Raw genomic sequence first — 20,543 nt, forward strand, 5'->3', positions numbered from 1 at the left:
GCGGAACCGCGCCGCCGGAAGCTCAAAAACCCCAAACCCTAAACCCTAAACCCTAAACCCTAAACCCTAAACCCTGCTGCAGGCGCAGAGCCCTCCAGTCACCTGATATCACTCCGACGTTCGACAAGGCAATTGTGCCGCCAGTGAGGTCTGCGGGGGAAAGGCGGTTTGCCTTTGCCTGCGAACAGCCCAGCGCATGCAGATCTGCCTGGAAAGCTGGGGAATTCTCCGGAAACTTGCAATTAAAATGTTCTAAAAAGGAAATTAAAGAGTTTTAAAACTCAAAACAACTCACTAGGCCCTGCAGGCGGACGAGTTCGCGCTGGATTTCCACCAAAGTCAGGTCTTGCACATTCTTCACGCACGGCACCACCAGCCCGCCCGGAGAGTCGATTGCAACACTGACATTGTGAGATCCGAACTCCGTGTACTGCAAAACAAGTCCCATTTCACTTTATTTGTTTTATTTTGAGTTTTGTGCATGCAAAAAGCTGCAGTTTTCCCCCGCAGCTGAGCAGCAGCTGCAGCGGGACAGGCTGCGGGCAGGCTCACCGAGTTCTGCGTTTCCGTGTTGAACTTCGAGTTCACTATTGGGTATTCGTTTATGGCCAGGCTTATGGCTTTTATCAAAAAGGCTGTCAGGGAAATTCGAATGTTCTGAGAGGCCAACTCTTTGTTCAGCGCGTGGCGCAACTCAGTCAAACGCGTGATGTCGTATTCGTCGCCGATGTTCATGTGCGGCACTTTCAGAGAGTCCGTCATCGACTGCAACAAGCAGCAGCAGCAAACCCACAGCAGCAGCAGCAGCAGCAGCAGCAGCAGCAAACATTTGCTGCTGCTGCTTGCGGCAGCAAAGCCGATCGCCCACCCACTCTGCGCTGCTCCCAGTGACCACAACGTGAACCTGGAGGAAACCTCTGCACCAAACATCTAATTCTTATTAAAAATGACTCGATATAATGAAAAAGAAGAAAAGAAAGTCAAATAAAACCAAATTAAAACCCCCACCTTCACCATTGCCTTCGAAAAGCCCTGCAAAACCACTTCGCGGTTTCCGCGGCTCTGCCGCGGAGCCGGGGGGCTCTGGGCTGCGCCGGAGTTGTCTTCGCCTGCGCTGCTCTGGGGCTCCTGGGGGTGCAGCACAAAGAAAAGAGGCATTTAATTGGATTTTCCGAGCCTTTTCAGTCTCTGAGTCTCAGAAAATATGTTTTAAGAAGTGCAAATTAAATTAAAACAATTAAAACGATAAAAATTGAGCACAGAGGCTCCAGCGGAGAGGCTGTTGCAGAAAATGTGCTGTGTGCTGCTGCTGTACACCTTGACACAGAATTAAAAGACCTCTTGAGATATAACTTCAAAAATATACTCCAAAAATGTGCAACTTGAAACAAAATGAAACTCCCTGCGCATAATATGACTCAAGACGATCCACTCTAAGGATGTGCAACTTGAAATAAGGCAAGACGGCTTGCGTGCAGAGGCTCGAGGGAAAAGACAATTCCAGAAAGTACACTCTAAAGACATGCAATTTAAAATAAAATAAAATAAAATAACTTGAGCAAAAGACTATTTCGGGAAACATGTTCTAAAAATGTGCAACTTGAAATGAAATAAAGGACAACGGATTGCGTACAGAGGCTCCAGAGGAAAGGTAATTCAGCACGTCTTCCTTCGTGATTGCTCCGCGGGCTCCAGTGCCCTTCACAGCTTCCAAATTAACTCCTTTTTCTTTTGCAAAACGGCGGACTGCGGGAGAGGCAAGAGCCTCTGCGCCCTAAGCGAAGAAGTTGGAAGAAAAGAAGAGGCAAAACCACACAGAACAACAGCGATCAACTCCAATTTCAAAGGCATTTATGTTTTTAATTCAAAAGATAAACAAATAGTGCTGGAGGAGCAATTAAGGCTGGCCTCATTGCCTCTTTTCTGAAATGGAAATGCACGAAAACACCAGAGTCCGCACGAAGTAATGGAGTCTGGGGTTTCTGTCTGCGGCGAAGTCCTTTGGTCTAGCAACTGAGGCTCTAAAAGTGTACTCGCAGGCCAGAAAAGAGCAAAAGAAATCTCTAAATTTGCTGCAGCAGATGCAGCAGCAGCACAAACTGCTTACTTTGCTGGAGGAAGCAGCAGCTGAGGGCTGCTGGGGTTTGCTGGCTTCGCTCGGGGGGGGAGCAGCAGGTGAAGGCGGCTGGCTCTGAGTTTCTTCAACATCTGGGGAGTCTATGTCAATTAAAGGGGCCCCAATCTTCACAGTATCTCCTTCCTGAAGAAGTTAAACATTAAAAAACAAAATATGTCGAAATTAAGCGGGCCAATTTGCCTTTCCGCGCCGCCTGTGGGCAAATGGAATTCAGCTTTCCCGAGCTGCAGCCTACGCAGTTCAACTTTCTGAACATGTGCTGCAGCAATCTGCACTAATGCAGCTTTATTTGTCTTTTGAATTCCTTTTAATTGCTTCAAGAAGCGAAGAAACTCACCTTGGCGTACAGTTTGACGATCTTTCCAGAATAACGACTTGTGATTTCAACTGCGGCTTTGTCCGACTGCACCTCGCAGACCTCCTCCATCTGCGTTTTAAAAGAAAGAGAGAACACAAATCAAACAGAAAATTCCTTTTAAGGCTTGTTGGGAATCAGATGCAAGAAAACAGAAACAATTTCTCCCCCGCATTGCTTCGCCTTAGCTGCATCATTGTAGCCAGCAAGCAGGTCAGATAAGAAGCTGCTGTTTTGCTGTTCTATTCAGGCACTGCGGCCGTGACAAATCCCCTGGAAATTAAAAACAAAGTTCTTAAATATCTTCTCTCGTGCTTTGGGGGAATGGGACATAGAGAAATCCCACTGCATACCTCCTCCACAGTGTCGCCGGTTTTCTTGTACCATTTCGTCAGCTCAACAGACGCAATGCCTGAAGAATCACAACACAAATAAGAAACTCCGGCTTCAATGGCACGCTAAATGCAAAGAAGAAGCATTGAATTGTATTTAAATACCTTTTCATTTATTTATTCACTCTAACTGCGCAGAAAAACAGTTCAGCTGCCTCGAGGGAGCTTCAGTTCCCGCCGAATTGCAAATGCACCTTCGCCTATGTCCGCAAGCTTGAAGCAAACAATGCCGTGGCGAGGATGTGACACAGTGAAAAGGCCCTGCAGTGGCAGCAGCAAAGTCCCAGAGCAGCAGCAGCAGCAGCTGCAGCAGCAGTTCTGTTTGCGAAACAAACGGGCGGAAGCAGCACTTCACTGACGCGGCAGCTGCTGCCGCTGCTGCAGCAGCAACAGCCGCAGCAACAGAGTTTATTTATATTACGCCGAAGAAATTGCCCGGATTTTCACTCAGGAGGCGCTGGCAAAGCCCAGCACTTGAAATGGAAAGGCACATTCTGTGGACTCCAGACTTAGACGCATGCGCTGCAGCGTTTGCGCTCGGAATAGAAAGACAAAACAAAACCAAACTTGTTTGTCCTCTTTAATGCGCGGAAACTGCTTTCTGGAAAGAAGACTGCAGCTTTTTTTCCGGTTCAGGAAGCAGCAGAAGCCTCGGGACTGCCGCACAAGCAGCATGAGATGAAGCCGCGCAGCCCGCGGCGCGAAGCACCAGTCCAGCAAAATGTGTTGAACTCAGAGGCTGCAGAAGGCTCTAAAAGGGCCTTCTGGCGCCATGTTCGCGCTTTCTGCCGCGCTGCAGAGGCCTTTCCCTGGCTTACTCTGGTGCTGGCGGAGCTCCCGAGCCCCTCCTGGCGCAGACGGAGGGAAACGGCGGCAGCTGGAGACAGCCATGTGCTGCATTTGCCAATAGGTGAGTGGGAAGAAGCGGCTGCGGCGATGCGGCCCAGAGAACGCGCGGCGAACGCCATAGTCGGGGTGCTCGGACGGCGACAGAAGATGGCGACGGCGACCGTGGAAACTCCGAATCCACCTCTAGCACACCAGCAAAAACGTGTCTATATTACATAATTTGGGGAAAAGCGCGAACTATTTGCGCGAAAGAAAGCTTTCGATGTCGGCGTTGTGGGGCTTCCTGCCGCAGAAGACGCGACCGCCCTGCCGGCAGGTACGCGGACGAACTCTCCTTTCTCTCCCCCTCAAACGCATTTATTCAAATTTAAATGTCAGTTCAAAGGAAAACAGCCGCTGCTTTCAAGTCAAACGAGAGGCTATTTCCCACTGCCTTTCCTGCACGGCCAGCTTGTTGCTAGACGCCTGTCCGCGCTGCGGAGGTTCTGCTGGCAGCAAATTCCCTTTTTTGGGAACTTAAACTCTTTTAAAAAGGTCAAAATGTTCAAACGAGACTTTTTGAACTGCTCAGAACGGGACGGTGGGGAGCAGTTTGGGATTTCTCCCTTCTTTCCGAATTGCATCCAAGGGCCCCCTGTGAACTGCTGCAGTGCCAGCGGCTTTCTGGAAATTTGTCCTGCGAATACAACACTTCAAAAGATGGAATTAAACATTTAACTTGCTTGGTGTTTCTTTGTCCTGCATAGATCTGCAGAGGTGTGTAGCTGCAGCAATTCCTGCTGCTTTCCCGCGGCCATAATCTGAACACGCAAGTCCAATCTTGCATGTCCTGTTCTCCAGCTTAAATCTATTGCTGTTCTACTGCTTTATGTGCGCTGTTTGGTGACAAACAGGACCAGAGTGGCTTGCAGTTTGCGTTTTCGAAGAAGCAACAGTAAATATAAAATATATAGAATAGACTAGACTTGAACTGGCCAGCCCAGTAGAAGCTGTAGAAGAGCCTGGCCCAGGGCCTCCCCGGCGAACAACTGCGGAGAACTCACCCACAGAAAGAACTCCTGGCCTTCCTAGTGTTCTATTTTGCTGCTTCGAGGGGCTGGACAACAGCTTGGGACAAATAAAGTAGTTATTAAAGGAGTTTTGGAACTTAGGCTCAACTCAGACTCCTCTTCTGTGCTTCTCATGAAGGCCACGGGGCGCAGCAGAGCAGAACGGAGCGAAACTTGAGCCGACAAGAGGCACCGGGGTTTTCTGTTTGCCAATTGTTTTGTTTAATTAATAAATTTGAATTCAAGTTCAGAAAAAGGAGTTCAGAATATATCCTCTTCGCTGCTTTCCACGCAGACTATACACACAGCCTACCCCTGCAGGGAATGTCAACATGCAAGTAATATTTGCTGCAAAGACACTCTTTGGCATGCAGCTTTCCACACTTGAGTGCTAAAGTTGCTTTGCTGCTGCTGGTATTATTCTCGTTCTGCATTTCTCAGGCTATTTCGCTTCCCCAGCCAAAATATATTCCAAAAATGGCAAAATTTGGCGAAGTTGGCAAACATAGTCTTTAATCCCGGTGCACCCGATAATGTGGAACGCTTGAAAGTGTTTTCTGAGCTTTTCAAACATGAAACTCTTCAGCATTTCATGAAAAGTTTGGAGTTTGTAGCCAGCAGAACATTGTCTAGCACTATTTATTTGCTGGAGGCTGTTGGGCTTCTGGAAGCGCACATATATTGCCATTCGGCTTCACGAATTTGCAATTAAAATTGCTAAAGTTTCACCAATTTCGAAGTTAAATGACTCAGTATCTGCGAATATAGAGCGGCAACATGACCCCCTAGTGGCAGTTTCTGACAGCATTGCCTCCTGCCATATGAAGTTATATGAAGTTCCCAAGAAGCTTTCGTGCAGGATCTGGACAGTGCATGAAAGTAAATCTTTATTTTGCACATTTTTTCAAGTAGGAGAAGTTCTGTGGACAGAAATATAAGCAGGACAAGGCACTGGGCAGGCGTGTTCGCGGCGACAGTGCAGAAGTTCATTTCAAGTGTGATATTTGGCGAAGTCGAGCTGCGCCTTTTGATCTTTCTATTTTTTAATTCATATTTGTTTATCATTCGGCGTGCAGCACTCAGTATAAAGTGATGTTTCGAGTGTGCTTGCAGAGCAGTCAGCGGGGAGGAACCAAGCGCTCGCGGGGTCGTAAAAGACTGCGGCGCACTGGAATCCCGGCTTGATCTGGGGAAAACTGGCGAAAACTTTGCACGAAAAGTCTTAAAATGTTTGAAATGCTTTAAAAAGAAAGAGAATTTCGCCAGTCTTTGCGTCGCCAGAAGATGGAAGGAGGTGAACCCCCCCCCCGCAAGCTGCATGGAGCGAGGGAGCGGAGGGGCCGGAAGACGCGGCGGAAGTGGGCGAAACGGGAATTGGCGAGGAAAAAAGAACTTGAAAAAGAAACGGAAAACATTTTAGAGATTAATTGCAGCAGAGGATTCTGCATTTGCGCAGTTTTCAACGGAACAGAGGAGTATTCTGTGGGGCTTATTCTTGAATCTGATCGGTCCTTGCGGGCGTTCTTGAAAACGAAAGCGAGCCACCCCGCGCAGCCTGTTCGTTTCTCGGCGTTTTTAATTGCTGCGCATTATTTTAAAGAAATAATTAATGTGTGGCGGCCTCAGTTTCGTTAGTTTGCAGCGCGCGTAGAGAAGACTCGGAACTTGCACGTGGCTGGTGGGAAGAAGAGGATGGGCGCTCTGTGGGGGTTTCAGAGGCTTCTCTGAACTTCTGCGCGGCTCTTCTGTTTCCTTTTGTGCATTAAAAGTTGAATTATTTCCCTTAAAAGTTTAGTTTGCGCAGTTTTCGACGGCTTCCCGAGCGATCTGCCCCCCGCGAGCGAAGCTGCACGGAGCAAGTGGCCTTGCAGGACTTGGCGCAGTGAAGATGGCGCAAGAAGGCGAAGTGGGGCAGCTGGGCGCTGCTGCTGCTGCTGTTGCTGCTGCTGCTGCTGAGCCGCAGCAGCCCGCGTCGCAAGCGCCGCTGCTCGCGGAAAAAGCAGCACCGCCGCAGCAGCAGCAGCAGCAGCAGCAGCAGCAGCAGCAGCAGCAGTTTGGGGGGGCCGAGCTGGAAGTGCCCCGCGGGGACTTCAAGCGGGAGGGCCTGGGGGGCGGGTTCAGCGTGGGATCGGCGCTGCTGGGGAGTCTGGGGCTGCTGCTGCTGCTGCTGCTGCTGGACGCGTTTGTGCTGCCGCTGCAGCGGCCGCTGGCCGTGGCCAAGAAGCCCTCGCTGGGCATTTTGCTGCCGCTGCCGCCGCCCACGGGGCCCCCCAGCGCCTTCGAGGGGGCCCTTGCTGCTGCAGCGCAGCAGCTGGAGGAGGCCTGGGGGGGGGCCTCTGCTGCAGTGCGGGAGGCCTTCCAGCAGCACTTCATGCCGCCGGGGGGGCCCCCCGAGGGCATAGAGGTCTACAGGAAGCTGGTGCGGGCCATGCAGCAGGTGGGGGCCCCCGGGGGGCCCCCCGCGCAGCAGCGGACTTACAAGTTGAACTTGCTGCTGCTGCAGGGGGTCTGCGGCGCTGCAGCACAGCTGCTGCAGGGGCTGCGGCGGATGGAGCTGCTGCACGAGGAGACTGGGGTGCCTGTGCTGCTGCTGGGGAAGGCGGCGAGCCCGGAGTTTAGCCGGCGCGAAGAAGCAGCAGCAGCAGCAGCAGCAGCAGCAGCAGCAGCAGCAGCAGCAGGGGAGGGGGGGCCCCCGGGAGTGACCCTGCGGGAGTTTCTCGCGGGCTTCGGACTCGAGGAAGAACTGCCCTCCAGGGCCCGAGTTCCTGCTGCTGCTGCTGCTGTGCTGCAGGACCTGCTGAAGCTGCGGCTGCTGCAGGAGAGCAGCAGCAGCAAAGCCTTCCAGAGCTTCCGGCCGCTGCTGGCTGCGCTGGGGCTGGACTCCCCGCTGCTGTTCCCCGAGCCGCAGCAGCAGCAGCAGCAGCAGCTGCTGCTGCTCTTCGCCCAGGGCTGCTTCGACCTCGAGGCCTTCGTGCTGCACTGCCGCAAAGAGAACTTCTACAAAAGACCTTCCGATCTTTTCTTCCAAGACCTTCTTTGGCGCCTCGCGGCCAATTGGACTTCGCCAAAAATCGCAGAATTCACTGAAGAACAAATCCCGGACTTGGAGTATTTAATTGAAAAAGAAAAAACTCAAAAACGCATTTTTCTAGAAATGGACAAGTGGGGGCCCCAGGGGCTGGGGCCCCAAGACATTAATGCTCTTGTTAGGTATCTTCTTTGAGTTTTTTTTTCTTTTTTTTTCTTTTTTTTCTTCTTTTTGCTTTTTTCTTCCTTTTATTCTTCTTGTTCTTCTTTTGCTCTTTATTTTGCTCCTTTTTTCCTTCTTTTTCCGTTTTTTCTTCTTTTTTTCTTCTTTTTTTTCTTTTTTTTTCTTTTTTTTCTTTTTTTTCCACTTTGGCACTTTGCTGCTTCTCGGCCTCAAAGGCAGAGTCCGGCCTCGCCCCTGCAAGTCCAGGCGCCGCTTTGAAACAATTGGCCATCTTTGGCCCCTTTTGCTGCAGTTTAGCCAGCAGCAGCAGCAGCAGCAGCAGCAGCAGCAGCAGCTGCAGCAGCAGCAGCAGCTGCAGCAGCAGCAGCAGCTGCTGCTGCTGCTGAAGTCTCTACAGCTGCAGCAGCAGCAGCAGCAGCAGCTGCTGCTGAAGTCTCTAAACTTCACTTTTCCTTCTCAGCCTTTTCGGCTGTGCCCTGCTGCTGCTGCTGCTGCTGCTGCTGCTGCTGCTGCCTCGCCTACAGCTTCCTGCAGCGCCTGAAGCAGATTCTCCCTCAGTTGTTTTCCACTTTTTCTGTCTTGAGAGTTTTTCTCCATTTTCGCCAAATTATTGCAAATTATTGCAAATTATTGCAAATTATTGCAAATTATTGCAAACTATTGCCAAATTATTGCCAAGTTGTTGCCAAATTATTGCAAATTATTGCAAATTATTGCCAAATTATTGCCAAATAACTGCCGAATAACTGCCAAATTACTGCCAAATAGTTGCCAAATAGTTGCCAAATAGTTGTCAAATTATTGCAAATTATTGCCAAATAACTGCCGAATTATTGCCGAATTATTGCCAAATAACTGCCAAATTATTGCCAAGTAGTTGCCAAATAGTTGGCAAATAATTGGCAAATTATTGCCAGATTATTGCCAAATAATTGCCAAATTCTTGGCAAATAACTGCCAAATAGTTGCCAAATAACTGCCAAATTATTGCCAAACAGTTGCCAAAGAATTGCCAAAAAACTGCCAAATAATTGCCAAATAACTGCTAAATAATTGCCAAATAATTGCTAAATAACTGCTAAATAATTGCCAAATAATTGCCAAATAATTGGCAAATAATTGGCAAATAATTGCCAAATAGTTGGCAAAGAATTGCCAAATAGTTGGCAAAGAATTGGGGAAAAGAACTCTTCTGTGGTGTCCTGAGAGCTGAAGTCGAGTCTTGTGAATTGAGTTGCGATTTACTTTGAATTTGCGCTACAGAAAGCTGGCTGAAGAACTGGAGGAAGTAAAAAGCTTTTAAAACATAAATATAAATAAAGTGGCTTTTTATTGAAGAGTTTAGAAGCCTCGGACTCGGCCAAACAGCGCTGAAGGCTGCACTGGCTGGCGGCAGTGAGACTCCTGCAAACGCTGGAGCCGCGGACTTGGCGAGACTTGGCGTTCCTTTCGAATCTCCTGAGGAGTTTAATTTGGAATTAAAATTATAAAATTAATTTTGGAGTCGTTTGTGGCTGTGGGACGCATCTTTGCAAGAGGCGGCGCCGGGGTTCGGAAGACGCGGCTCGCGAAGGCAAACTACGCGCCGCCCCACTTCCCACGCAAACCCACCCAAGTCGCCAAAAAAGGCATTTAAATTGCAAAAAAGGATTTTATTTTGAAATGAACTTCGACTGGCGCGTCGAGAAGGCGCAGTCGCGCGCGAGTGAATCGAGGTGTTCGGGTGTACAGACGCTCGCGCCGCGCCCGCGGTGGTAACCCGCGAGTCCCGCGGGTCCGAGGCGTTTCAGTGGAGGATAAAGGGAGCTGCATAAATATAAATAGTTGAATAATTATTATTAAAGGGGCAGCGGCGGAAGAAGCAGCGGGGCGGAGCCGCGGGCGCACCCCAGCTGCTCGCTCGGAGGCGGTGGTGCCTCGACTGGAGCCAGTCAGTGCTCGACGCGCGCTGCGCCGCGGCTGCAGCCTCTGTCGCGGAGCAGTTGTCTTTTATTTTGCATTTAAATTCGAATTAACTCGCGAAGTTCCTTTTTCGGAGACGCAGCTGCTGCGTGTGCGGCCTCTGCGCAGTCCGCCCACGCAGCCTCGATCTCACAGCTGGTCACAGCCGCGGGCACGCGCGCTGCTGCCCAGCGGCGCCCCCAGTTGAGCGAAGCGCTTGTGGGCTTAGCGGCGCGCAGATGGCGGCGAGTTTTCCCGCGGAGGCTGCAGCAGCAGCAGCAGCAGCAGCAGCAGCAGCAGCAGCAGCCGAGGAGCCCGAGGCCTACCCGCTGGCCGCTGCTGCTGCTGCCGCCGGCCCCGAGGCCCTCCAGGGGCCCCAGGGGGCCCCAAATGGTACTTTTTGGGACCCTGAGTTCTACAAACTTCCCGAAGAAGACACCAGGGGCCCCCGGGGCCCCCGGCGGGCCTTCAGGGCTGCAGCAGTGAAGGCCTTTTTGGCTCTGGCGGTTTTGCTGCTGCTGAGCTTCTCCATTGTGGACATAAAGCCCTCGAGCGCTGCAGCAAGGCCTCCTTCCCCAGCCCTGCCCCGCAAGCCCGCAGCAGCAGCAGCAGCAGCAGCAGCAGCAGCAGCAGAAGCAGCAGCAGCAGCAGAAGCAGCAGCAGCAGCAGCAGCGGAAGGAGCAGCAGCAGCAGCAGCAGAAGCAGAAGAAGCAGAAGTAGAAGAAGCAGAAGAAGCGGAAGAAGAAGAAGCAGAAGAAGAAGAAGAAGAAGAAGCGGGCGAATTAGCAGCAGGAGACATAGAAGGAGCAGCAGCAGCAGAAGCAGCAGCAGCAGCAGCAGCAGCAGCAGCAGCAGCAGCAGAGGGGGGAGAGCTGTTCCCAGACCTGGAGGGCTCTGTGGAGTTCTACCAAGAGAGCTTCGAAGCTGCTGCTGACCAGCTGGAGGCTCTGTGGGAAAGGGCCTCTCCGGCAGTGCAGCGGGCCTTCGGGCAGCACTTCGTGCCTCCGCAGCGTGCTGCTGCTGCTGTACAAGCGGCACGTGGAGGCGCTGCGGGCCACCCCGCGGCCAGCAGCAGCAGCAGAGCTGCGGCTCTTCAAACTCAACTTGCTGCTGCTGGAGGCCCTCTGCAGCAGCGCAGCAGAAGTGCTGCGCAGCCTCCAAGACATGCAGCAGCTGCACGAGGCCACGGGGGTGCCGGTGCCTCTTTTGGGTTTGGGGGGCCCCCTGGAGCCGCTGCTGGCGGGGGCCCTGGGGGGCCCCCCGGGGCGGACCAGTGGTCTGACCAGTGGGGTGACCAGTGGTCACATGACTTTGGGGGAGTTTCTGGGCGACTTGGGGCTCCCCAGCAGCGGCGTTTCGCGGGCCAAAGTGCCCCGCAGACTGGGGCTGCTGCTGCAGAACATTCTCGAGCTTAAGCAGCTGCAGCAAGACTGTTTTTTGAAGGCTTTTGCCAAGTTCGAGCCGCTGCTGCAGGCCCTGGGACTCAGCCGCGAAAACGGGTACCCGCGGGGGCCCCCGCTGCCGCTGCTGTTCGCGGCGGGGGAGTTCGACGCGGCGCTGCTGGCGCTCAGCAGCAGCGCAGCAGCAGCAGCAGCAGCAGCAGCAGCAGCAGCAGCAGCAGCGCCGCTGGCCGCGGTCTTGGGGGACAAGTGGAACCCCAGGGCTGTTGCGGACTTCGCCGCAGATCAGTTTTTCGAAATCCAATTTTTAATTAACTCCGCAGCCAACGCGAAGGCGGCGACTCTGCGGCTTTCCAAGTGGGGGCCGGGGGGTCAAGACACCGCAGGAGTCTTTGCTCTCGCGAGGTTTCTTCTTTAGAGTTGTCATTTCTTTTCTTTTGCACTTTGCTCGTTTTGTCTTCACTCTTTTTTTCTTTTCTTTTCTCTTCTGCTCTTTTGCTCTTTCTTTGCTCCATTTCTTTCTCTTCAACAGCTTTTATTCCAGTTTCTTTTCTCTTCAAAAAAAACAACTTTTGTTTTCCAACTTCTTTTCTCTTCAAAAAAAACAACTTTTGTTTTCCAACTTCTTTTCTCTTCAAACAAAACAACTTTTGTTGCCAACTTCTTTTCTCTTCAAAAGGACTTTGAAGGATTTAAATGAACTTCCTCTTTGAAGGATTTAAATAAACTTCTTCTTTGAAGGATTCAAATAAACTTCTTCTTTGAAGGATTCAAATAAACTTCTTCTTTGGAGGATTTAAATGAACTTCTTTAAAGGATGAACTTCTTCTTTAAAGGATTCAAATGAACTTCTTCTTTAAAGGATTTAAATGAACTTCTTCTTTGAAGGATTCAAATGAACTTCCTCTTTAAAGGATTCAAATGAACTTCTTCTTTGAAGGATTTAAATGAACTTCTTCTTTAAATGAACTTCTTCTTTGAAGGATTTAAATGAACTTCTTCTTTGAAGGATTCAAAAGACTGCGCCAAAACCCACTTGTCACTTCTCAACTGGAATTTGAACTTGCGGGGAATTCCCCGCAAGGAGTTGATTAATTCTTTTCTTTTCTTTTTTAATTCGAATTAATTTCTTTTTCAATAAATGGAAAAGACTTTTCTTTTTCAATAAATGGAAAGACTTTCTTTTCCGTTGCGTTTTTCCTTTGCGCGCTGGTCAGCGCCAACCTCTCCAACTGCCAACAGCGGCGAAGTTGGAGAACTAATTTGAATTTGAAGGAAAAACGAAAAAGATTTGTTCAATTAATTCAACTTTTGTTTATTATTCAGAAAATAAGGGCCAATAAAAGCTCAAAAAGGCCCCAAATGAATTAAAATGACCAACAACGAACCACTTTTGAATGCCACACTGAATTTGCCAACAAGTGCACTTCTGCTGCACTTCTGTTGGAACTAAAACGCCTTTATTGTTTTAAAAGACTCAACAAACTCTCTTGTGCATTTTTTGTCTTTTATTTCCACAGAGTCCTTTGTTTAAAGTGCACTTATTAGTCTTTCAGAAGAGAAATGAAAACTTGGAAATCTGAAGTGAAATAAATGCATGCAAAGACACAAAACAATCTGCAAAGTCCTGTCTTCTCTTTGCTGAGTTGGAGTCCCAAACTAATGCCACTTCTTTCCAAGAGAAGTCCCTTCAAAGAGGCTTCGAACTGTTTAAAAAACTTCCAGCAAATTCAGTAAAGATTTGCAGATCGCACTGAGACTCAGTTAGGCAGTCAGAAGTTCCTTTTATACTCTCAAAGAGATATATAAAAATCTATTTGCTGAAGTTCCTTTTATACTCTCAAAGATATAAATAAAGATCCATTTGTTGAAGTTCCTTTTATAGTCTCAAAGAGATAAATAGAGATCCATTTGTTGAAGTTCCTTTTATACTCTCAAAGAGGTATAAAAAGATCCATTTGTTGAAGTTCCTTTTATATTCTCAAAGAGATATATAAAGATCCATTTGTTGAAGTTCCTTCTATACTCTCAAAGAGATATAAAGAACTCTCAAAGATATATATAAAGATCTATTTGTTGAAGTTCCTTTTATATTCTCAAAGAGATATAAAGATCTATTTGTTGAAGTTCCTTTTATATTCTCAAAGAGATATATAAAGATCTATTTGTTGAAGTTCCTTTTATATTCTCAAAGAGATATAAAGATCTGTTTGCTGGGCCTCGCGGGAAGCTGTAGTTGGGTTTTATGTTTGAGTTGCAGCAAGCAGCTTTGCTGGCTGCTGAGGAAGTTGAAAAGCCAAGAGCTGCTGCTGCTGCTGCTGCTGCTGCTGCTGCTGCTGCTGCTGCTGCTGCTGCTGCTGCTGCTGCTGCTGCTGCAGGTGTTCAGCAGCAAAGTGCGCCTTGGAAGCCTGGGCTGAGAGGATGGCTTTCTGACTCTCAAACTGCTGCAATTTAATTTAGTTTTGGCAATTCAGTTAATTCTTTTGCTTCAATTGCCAAAAACTAAATTAAATTGCAGCAAAACGAGCTGCTGGACTGGGCCTGCAGCCAAGATGTTCTTTTTCTGAGTTTGAGCCAATGCGGACTTTAGATTAAAATGCTTCTCGCTCATCTGTTCTCTCCTTGAAGCAGCTCGAGCTGCTGCTGAAGGAGCTGCTGCTGCTGCTGCTGCAGCAGCTGCTGCTGCTGCTGCTGCTGCTGCTGCTGCTGCTGCTGCTGCTGCTGCTGCTGAAGCAGCTGCTTGTGAATGAGCTGCTGCTTCAGCAGCTGCTGCTGCAGCAGCTGCTGCAGCGCCACACAGTATTGGACTTTCTGCACTTCTGGATCTGCTGCTTTCCTGAGAGACTTGGAGGCAAAAGGCCAGCCTCTTTAAAGCACAAGTTGCTGCAGCAAAGCTGCGCATGCAGCCACCACTTTGCCTTTTGCTGCAGTGTCTTTCTTTAAGGGAATCCTCTTCGCCGCTGGGAGCAGAAGCTCCGGAATGCATGCAGCTTCAGTTATTCTCTTTTAGTTCTTTTTATTCTTTTAAAAAGAACAGTTCTTTTTATTCTTTTAAAAAGAACTAAAAGAGATTTTTATTCTTTTAAAAAGAACTAAAAGAGAATAATTGAAACTGCGTGAAGTGTTTTCTCCGCAGCTACGCGGCAGCAGCCTTGTCTGGCAGTCCTTGAGACTGGGATTTGTGACGGCTCGTAACCGCTGAGACAAGACCCTAAACCCTAAACCCTAAACCCTAAACCCTAATCCGTAAACCCTAAACGAAAGACTTCAAAAAGACTTCCTCCGAACCTTAAACGCCTTCGAGGGGCTTTCCTGGGCTGGCTTTCCAGCTGTGTACATCAAACTTCAGACTCTGCTGCTCATACAAGAACTGCTTTTATTGGCGAAGTTCCAGAAGGCCAAAAGCAGAAAGCTGTGAGTGTTTTGTGCAGCAAAAGTAAAAGGAAAGCTTTGCTGCAGCGCAGAGCTCGCTGTGCAGCCCAAGGCAATCTACAGAAGACTTCTGCGCCTCGAAAGCAGCTTTGTCTTCAAGTCCAGGGAAAAATCTGACGGAATAATCCTTAATTATGGCAAATTTAACCACTAATTATGTAAAGAGGAATGAAATTAGCTGTTATAAGCTGCGGGTTTCCCGCTTTTGGCAGCCGAAACCGGAAACTGCTGCAAAGATATTCAAGTTGAGATCACTCATGTTCAATGTTTCCGTTTTTGCGCCTCAGCGCCAGCAAGCCGCCCCACAGATAATTGAAATTCATAAATTATTTTATTAATTGCCATTTTAGTTTTTGTTTCAGCCATTTAGGCTGCTAGGGAGGCAAAGCGTTGCTGCAGGATCTAGTGGGTTGGCTCTCGGGGCTGGGGCCCCTCGCTGCAGGCCTTCTTGTCTGTTTCCATTGTTTGAATTGGAATAGTTTTAAGTCTTTTAAACAATTAAATTCAACTAATTATAACTGCTGTGCCCGCCTGAGACTCACTAACGCATGCGCGTGCTTCAACATGTACAAATTACCCCGTTTCGATAGTCAGGGCTCACGGGTTTAGGGTTTAGGGTTTAGGGTTTAGGGTTTAGGGTTTGGGGGCTGGCGCGGCGCCTCGTAACAATGGAATCCAACTGTGCATGCGCCGCTCCTACTCGTGGGGCCCTTAATTCGTGCGATTCGTTTCTCGTTGAGGCGTTGCAGCTGCTGCTGCGCAGCAGCAACTCACCCGCTGCTGCTGCTGCTGCTGCTGCTGCTGCTGCTGCTGCCTGTGCTGCTCTGCAGCTTGGGCCTGCCAGGCCCCAGGGCTCAAGCAGCTCGCAGCCAGCAGAGGTGAAGGACGCGCTGGATTCTCTCTTTGCTGATGCAGCAGCAGCAGCTGCTGCCGTTGCTGCTGCTCAGCAGCCAGCAGGAGCAGCAGCAGCAACAGCAGCAGCAACAGCAGCAAATGCTGCTGCGGACAAAGGCAGCAGCAGCAACGTAAGCTTCGGAAAGGAATGGGTGTTGGAGACTTGGGGGGCTCACTTCAGGCAGCACCTTGCCGCCCAAAGTCGTGCTGCGTCACTGCGGCCTGCTGCTGCTGCTGCTGCTGCTGCTGCTGCTGGCGCCCCTGCTGCTGCTGCTGCTGCTGCTGCTTCTGAAGGGCAGCTTGAAAGCCTTCAAGGTTTGGCTTCCGCTTTAATGCAAGCAGCAGACAGCCTCGCGAAGCTCCGGACCCCAGCTAAGGCTGGAGCAGCGGCGCCGCACGCAGCAGCAGCAGCAGCAGCAGCAGCAGCAGCAGCAGGTGCTGCTGCTGCTGAAGCAGCAAGAGGAGACATTCAAGGGATGGGCTCAAGAGCTTCAGGTGTACAGACACCGAAGGCTGCCCTGAACGGCTTGGCGCTGTCTCCCGCTGCTGCTGCTGCTGCTGCTGTTGTGTATGCGCAGTTCTGCTGCTGGTGGCTTAACCTGCTGCATCAGCAGCAGCAGCAGCTGCTGCTGCAGCAGCACCAATCCAGCGGCGTAGAGGGGAAGCTTCAGCGGCTCTGCCGCTTGCTGCAGCAGATTCTTCTCGTTCTGTCTCCGCTCCATCTGCAAGCAACTAGCAGCAGCAGCAGCAGCAGCAGCAGCAGCAGCAGCAGCAACGTCGGAGAAGTAGTGGCCTGTCCTTCAGCACTGCTTTGCAAGTGTTGGACATTGTGCACGCAGCAGCAGCAACAGCAGCAGCAACAGCAGCAGCAGCAGCAGCAGCAGCAGCAGCATAAGGAGAGGCCAGGTGGCCCTGGCTCTGCTGTGACGCTTTGCTACGCTCGCCGCCTTCTACGGGGACTCTGTCAGCCAGCAGCAGCAGCAGCAACAGCAAAAGAAGACACAGCAGCAGCAGCAGCAGCAGCAGCAGCAACAGCAAAAGAAGACACAGCAGCAGCAGCAGCAGCAGCAGCAGGCATGAGCTTGGAAAAACGCAGCGCTGCAGCAGCTCTGAAGCAATTTGCTGCCTTTACAGCCGCAGAAATCCCTCGTGCAGCTCTGCTGCAGTCCATCAAGCAGCAAACAGAGCAGCAGCAGCAGCAGCAGCAGCAGCAGCAGCAGCAAGACATATATCTCCTGGAGGGGCCGTTGGAGCTCTGCTTCACTACGCTGCTGCATGACAATGTGGACAGTTTTTCAGCAGCAGGAGCAGCAGCAGCTGCTGCAGCAACAACACAAGAAGCTGAAGCAGCAGCAGCAGCAGCTGCTGCAGCAGCAACACAAGAAGCTGAAGCAACAGCAGCAGCAGCAGAAGGACTAAGTTGGGGCCTCTCTTCCCTCGGAGCCCTTATTTGGAGGCTTCCTTGCATGCAGCACCTGCTTTCTGACTGCCCTGTGCAGCAGCAGCAGCAGCAGCAGCAGCAGCAACAGCAGGGGCAGCAGCAGCAGCAGCAGCAGCAGCAGCAGGGGCAGCAGCGGCTCCTATGGCGCCTGCTGCAGCTGCTGCGCGAGGAGCAGCTGCAGCAAATGGCTGCTGTGCTTCCTCTGTCTTCATTGTTTGTGCAGCTGCTGCTGCACAGGGGCCCTTCGATACAGGGGGCCCCCACAAGTCCTCTGGGGGCCCCCTCAGGGGCCCCCTCAGGGGCCCCCTTGGGGGCCCCCCTAGGGGCCCCCTTGGGGGCCCCCATGGGGAGCAGCAGCAAGGGGCCCCCATCGGGCGAGCTGCTGCGTCCCTGCTGCCGCTTTGTGCTGCTTGGGCTGTGTCTTGAGCTGCTGAAGGAGAAAGGGGAGAAGCAAAGAGCTGCTGCGCTGCAGCTGCTGCAGTGCATGCAGCCAGCAGCAGCAGCAGCAGCAGAAGCTGCTGCTGCTGCAGATGCTTTGTGTAAAGCTTTTAGCTGCCTCACTCCCTTAGTTAAGACGGCCCTGCTGCGGGCGCTGCTGCAGCAGCAGCACGAACCAGCAGCGGATGACCAGCCTGAGAAACGGCGGAGCAAGCAGCAGCAGCAGCAGCAGCAGCAGCAGCAGCAGCAGGTGGCCAGTTCTTTCTGCTGTGCCCATGCTGCCCCAGAAGAGCAGCAGCAGCAGCTTAGGCTGCAGCTCAGCTGCATCTTTGCTGTTACAGAGTCAGAGAGTGGGGCCGACGAGGGGCGCAGGTTGCTGCTGCTGCAGCTGTGGCTCCAGCAGGCCCCACAAGTCCCGCTGCTGCTGCTGCTGCAGCAGCAACAGCAGCAGGCGCTGCAGCTCGTAGCAGATGTAGCCCTGCGCTGCTGGCAGCACCACCGCAGAACAGTACACTCTGCTGCTCGCGCTGTTTGGGCGTTGCTGCAGCAGCGCTGCTCCGAGGGCATGCCTGCAGCAGCAGGGAACAGCAGCAGCAGCAGCAGCAGCAGCAGCAGCAGCAGCAGCAAGGAAGGGCAGCTGGAACTGCTGGTGGCTCTCTGCAAAAGGCTCTTCTGTCTCCCTGCCACCTGCAGGAAAGCTCTTTATCAAGCCCTGGCTTCTTTAGTCCCAGCTCTGGGGGCTTCTCTCGTGCTGCTGCTGCAGCCCTATTTGCTGCAGCACCTCCTCTCCCAGCTGCACAACAGGCCTCTGCGGTCAGCAGCAATGCTCTCCCTCCGCGCGCTCTGTGAAGACCTCAGTAGGCGCGACAAGCAGCAGCAGCAGCAGCAGCAGCAGCAGCAGCAGCAGCAGCAGCAGCAGCAGCAGCAGCAGCAGCTGCAGCAGCAGCAGCAGCAGCAGCAGCAGCAGGCAGGAAAAGGCAGCACCGGCCAGCCTACTGACCGTCAACGCATGCAGCAGCTGGGCAGCATGCCTTCGCGAAGCCTTCGGGGCTTCTTGATGGAGCCTCTACGTAATGCGCTGACGGGCAGCAGCAGCAGCAGCAGCAGCAGCAGCAGCAGCAGCAGCAGTGTGTACTGCACCGAGGCGGCTTCCTTGCCGCAGCAACAGCAGCAGCAGCAGCAGCAGCAGGAAGGGCCTCGGGAATACGCTTTGCTGCTGCCAGTGCTGCTGCAGGCAGCCGATGACTCCCCACCTGCAGAGGCTTTTGCTGAGACTGTGCTGCCGCTGCTGCTGCGGCTGGAGCCTTCTGCTGCAGCGCCGCTGCTGCTGTCGCTGAGTGCGCAGCTGCCTCTCGAGTCGGTCGAAGCAGCAGCAGCAACGAAGCAGGCGAGCAGCAGCAGCCCGGGCGTCGCCGCCGACGCTGCTGCTGCTGCTGCTGCTGCTGCTGCTGCTGCTGCTGCTGCTGCTGCTCTTCAGGGGCCGGCACGGCCGTGGAGCTGCGCAGAGGCGGCGCTGCTGGCAGCAGCAAGAGCTGCTGGCCTCTGCAGATGGGAAGTTGCAGACAGTTCTACGGGGCTGCCAGGTGCTCGCTCGAGCAGCGCAGCAGGCAGCAGCAGCAACAGCAGCTGCTGCTGCAGCAGCAGCAGCGGGGCGCAGAGCCCTTTGTGCCTCGTGGTGCGCGGCTGCAGCAGCACGGGGGCTGCTGCCTGCTACAGTGCTGCTGCAGCAAGACTGCGGAGGGGCCTCAGCAGCGGGGCGCGTCAGCTGCGGCTGCTGCTGCTGGAGGCGCTGGCGCTGCACCCGCAGAGCACTGCTGCTCCTTGCTGCCAGGAGCTGCAGCTGCTGCTGTTTGCTGCAGCGCAGCAGCTGCGGCTGGGATCGGCAGCAGAACGATCCCAGTTTGCTGCTGCCTTCGAGCGACTCCTCCTCAGAGCCAGAAATGCCTTTCGCCTGCAGCTGGCGGCCCACACAGACAGCAGCCTCGCAGCGCTGGCCGAGCGAGGCTGCTGCTGCTGCAACCCGCAGCAGCAGCAGCAGCAGCAGCAGCAGCAGCAGCAGCAGCAACTGCCACAGAAACCACAGCAGCAGCAGCCCCAGAAGCAGCAGCAGCCCCGGCAGCAGCAGCAGCAGCAGCAGCAGCAGCAGCCCCAGCAGCAGCAGCCCCAGCAGCAGCAGCAGCCCCAGCAGCAGCAGCAGCAGCAGCAGCAGCAGCAGCAGCAGCAGCAGGCGCCGTGCTGCGGGGGCTCTCTGGGTTGCTTCTTGCTGTTTCTCAAAAGGCTGCACCGCCGCTGCCTCCTTTGCTGCTACCCAGGGGCGCCGCCGGACCGGCTGCAGGTGTCTTTGCTGCTGCTGCAGTGTCTGTACACTCTGTGGGGTTTGGGCGCTGCGCCGCAGCACCACCGCAAGAGGTCCACGGCGCTGCAGGCAGCAGCTGCTGTCGCTGCCGGCAGCAGCAGCAGCAGCAGCAGCAGCAGCAGCAGGGACCCCACAGGAAGCTGCAGCAGGGCCGTGGCTGCTGCACTGGGCTGGCAAGCTGCTGCTGTCCGCCAGCAGCTGCTGGCCATGCTGCCAGTTGCTGGGGGTTCTGTCCCCCGCAGCCTTTTGCTGAATTTGCTGCTGCTGATGCCCAGCGAGGCGCAGCCCGCTGCGGCTCTAGCCCCGGCCCCAGAGCAGCAGCAGCAGCAGCAGCAGCAGCAGCAGCAGCAGCAGCAGCAGCAGGCGCAGCCTCACTTTGGGGGCATCCGACGGGACGTGTGGGGTGCTGTTCAAATGGCTCTTTCCCTCAGGCAAGACGAATCTGCTGCGGGCAGTCTGCGCCTGCAGCTGCTGCTGCACGAGCTGTTCGCAGAGCCTTTGGAAGCAGCAGCAGCAGCAGAGCAGCAGCAGCAGCAGCTTCAGCAACAAAGTGGCGTTGCTGCTGCTGCTGCTGCTGCTTGCAAGTTGCCTGCGTCGGCACTGGGCAAACAAACGGCATTCTGTGCTGCACTGAAGGAGATCTTGCAA

General features: G+C 52.7%; 5 protein-coding genes across 5 annotated transcripts in view; 3 read left to right on the forward strand and 2 right to left on the reverse strand.

The window, feature by feature from the left end:
* Positions 1-52: 52 nt before the first annotated feature.
* Positions 53-3,852, reverse strand: ENH_00030690 (dihydrolipoamide branched chain transacylase, E2 subunit, putative; the record flags this gene model as incomplete). The annotated part of the gene is made up of 10 exons (XM_013580125.1): positions 53-178; positions 296-430; positions 553-765; positions 1,009-1,128; positions 1,634-1,774; positions 2,108-2,260; positions 2,475-2,564; positions 2,846-2,904; positions 3,079-3,145; positions 3,703-3,852. The coding sequence occupies 10 exons, from the start codon at positions 3,850-3,852 to the stop codon at positions 53-55; spliced, it is 1,254 nt and encodes a 417-aa protein (XP_013435579.1).
* Positions 3,853-6,670: 2,818 nt separating this feature from the next.
* ENH_00030700 (hypothetical protein, conserved) lies at positions 6,671-8,534 on the forward strand (the record flags this gene model as incomplete). The annotated part of the gene is made up of 2 exons (XM_013580126.1): positions 6,671-7,944; positions 8,291-8,534. 2 exons carry the CDS (start codon positions 6,671-6,673, stop codon positions 8,532-8,534), a joined length of 1,518 nt encoding a protein of 505 aa, XP_013435580.1.
* Positions 8,535-10,173: 1,639 nt separating this feature from the next.
* Positions 10,174-11,752, forward strand: ENH_00030710 (hypothetical protein, conserved; the record flags this gene model as incomplete). The annotated part of the gene is made up of 2 exons (XM_013580127.1): positions 10,174-10,883; positions 10,945-11,752. The coding sequence occupies 2 exons, from the start codon at positions 10,174-10,176 to the stop codon at positions 11,750-11,752; spliced, it is 1,518 nt and encodes a 505-aa protein (XP_013435581.1).
* A 2,189-nt stretch (positions 11,753-13,941) lies between these two features.
* On the reverse strand, positions 13,942-14,673 carry ENH_00030720 (hypothetical protein; the record flags this gene model as incomplete). Its single annotated transcript, XM_013580128.1, has 2 exons — positions 13,942-14,178; positions 14,623-14,673. 2 exons carry the CDS (start codon positions 14,671-14,673, stop codon positions 13,942-13,944), a joined length of 288 nt encoding a protein of 95 aa, XP_013435582.1.
* A 761-nt stretch (positions 14,674-15,434) lies between these two features.
* The window catches only part of ENH_00030730 (hypothetical protein, conserved), a gene marked incomplete at both ends in the record, with an annotated part of 14,522 nt that continues 9,413 nt past the window's right edge, over positions 15,435-20,543 (forward strand). Inside the window, one exon of the mRNA XM_013580129.1 lies at positions 15,435-17,796. Coding sequence (XP_013435583.1) covers positions 15,435-17,796 — 2,362 coding nt within the window. The remainder of the gene's footprint in view (positions 17,797-20,543) is intronic.

Source organism: Eimeria necatrix, genomic scaffold, assembly GCF_000499385.1.
Source record: "Eimeria necatrix Houghton genomic scaffold, Enh_scaff223, whole genome shotgun sequence".
In the NCBI taxonomy this organism is placed as follows: domain Eukaryota; phylum Apicomplexa; class Conoidasida; order Eucoccidiorida; family Eimeriidae; genus Eimeria; species Eimeria necatrix.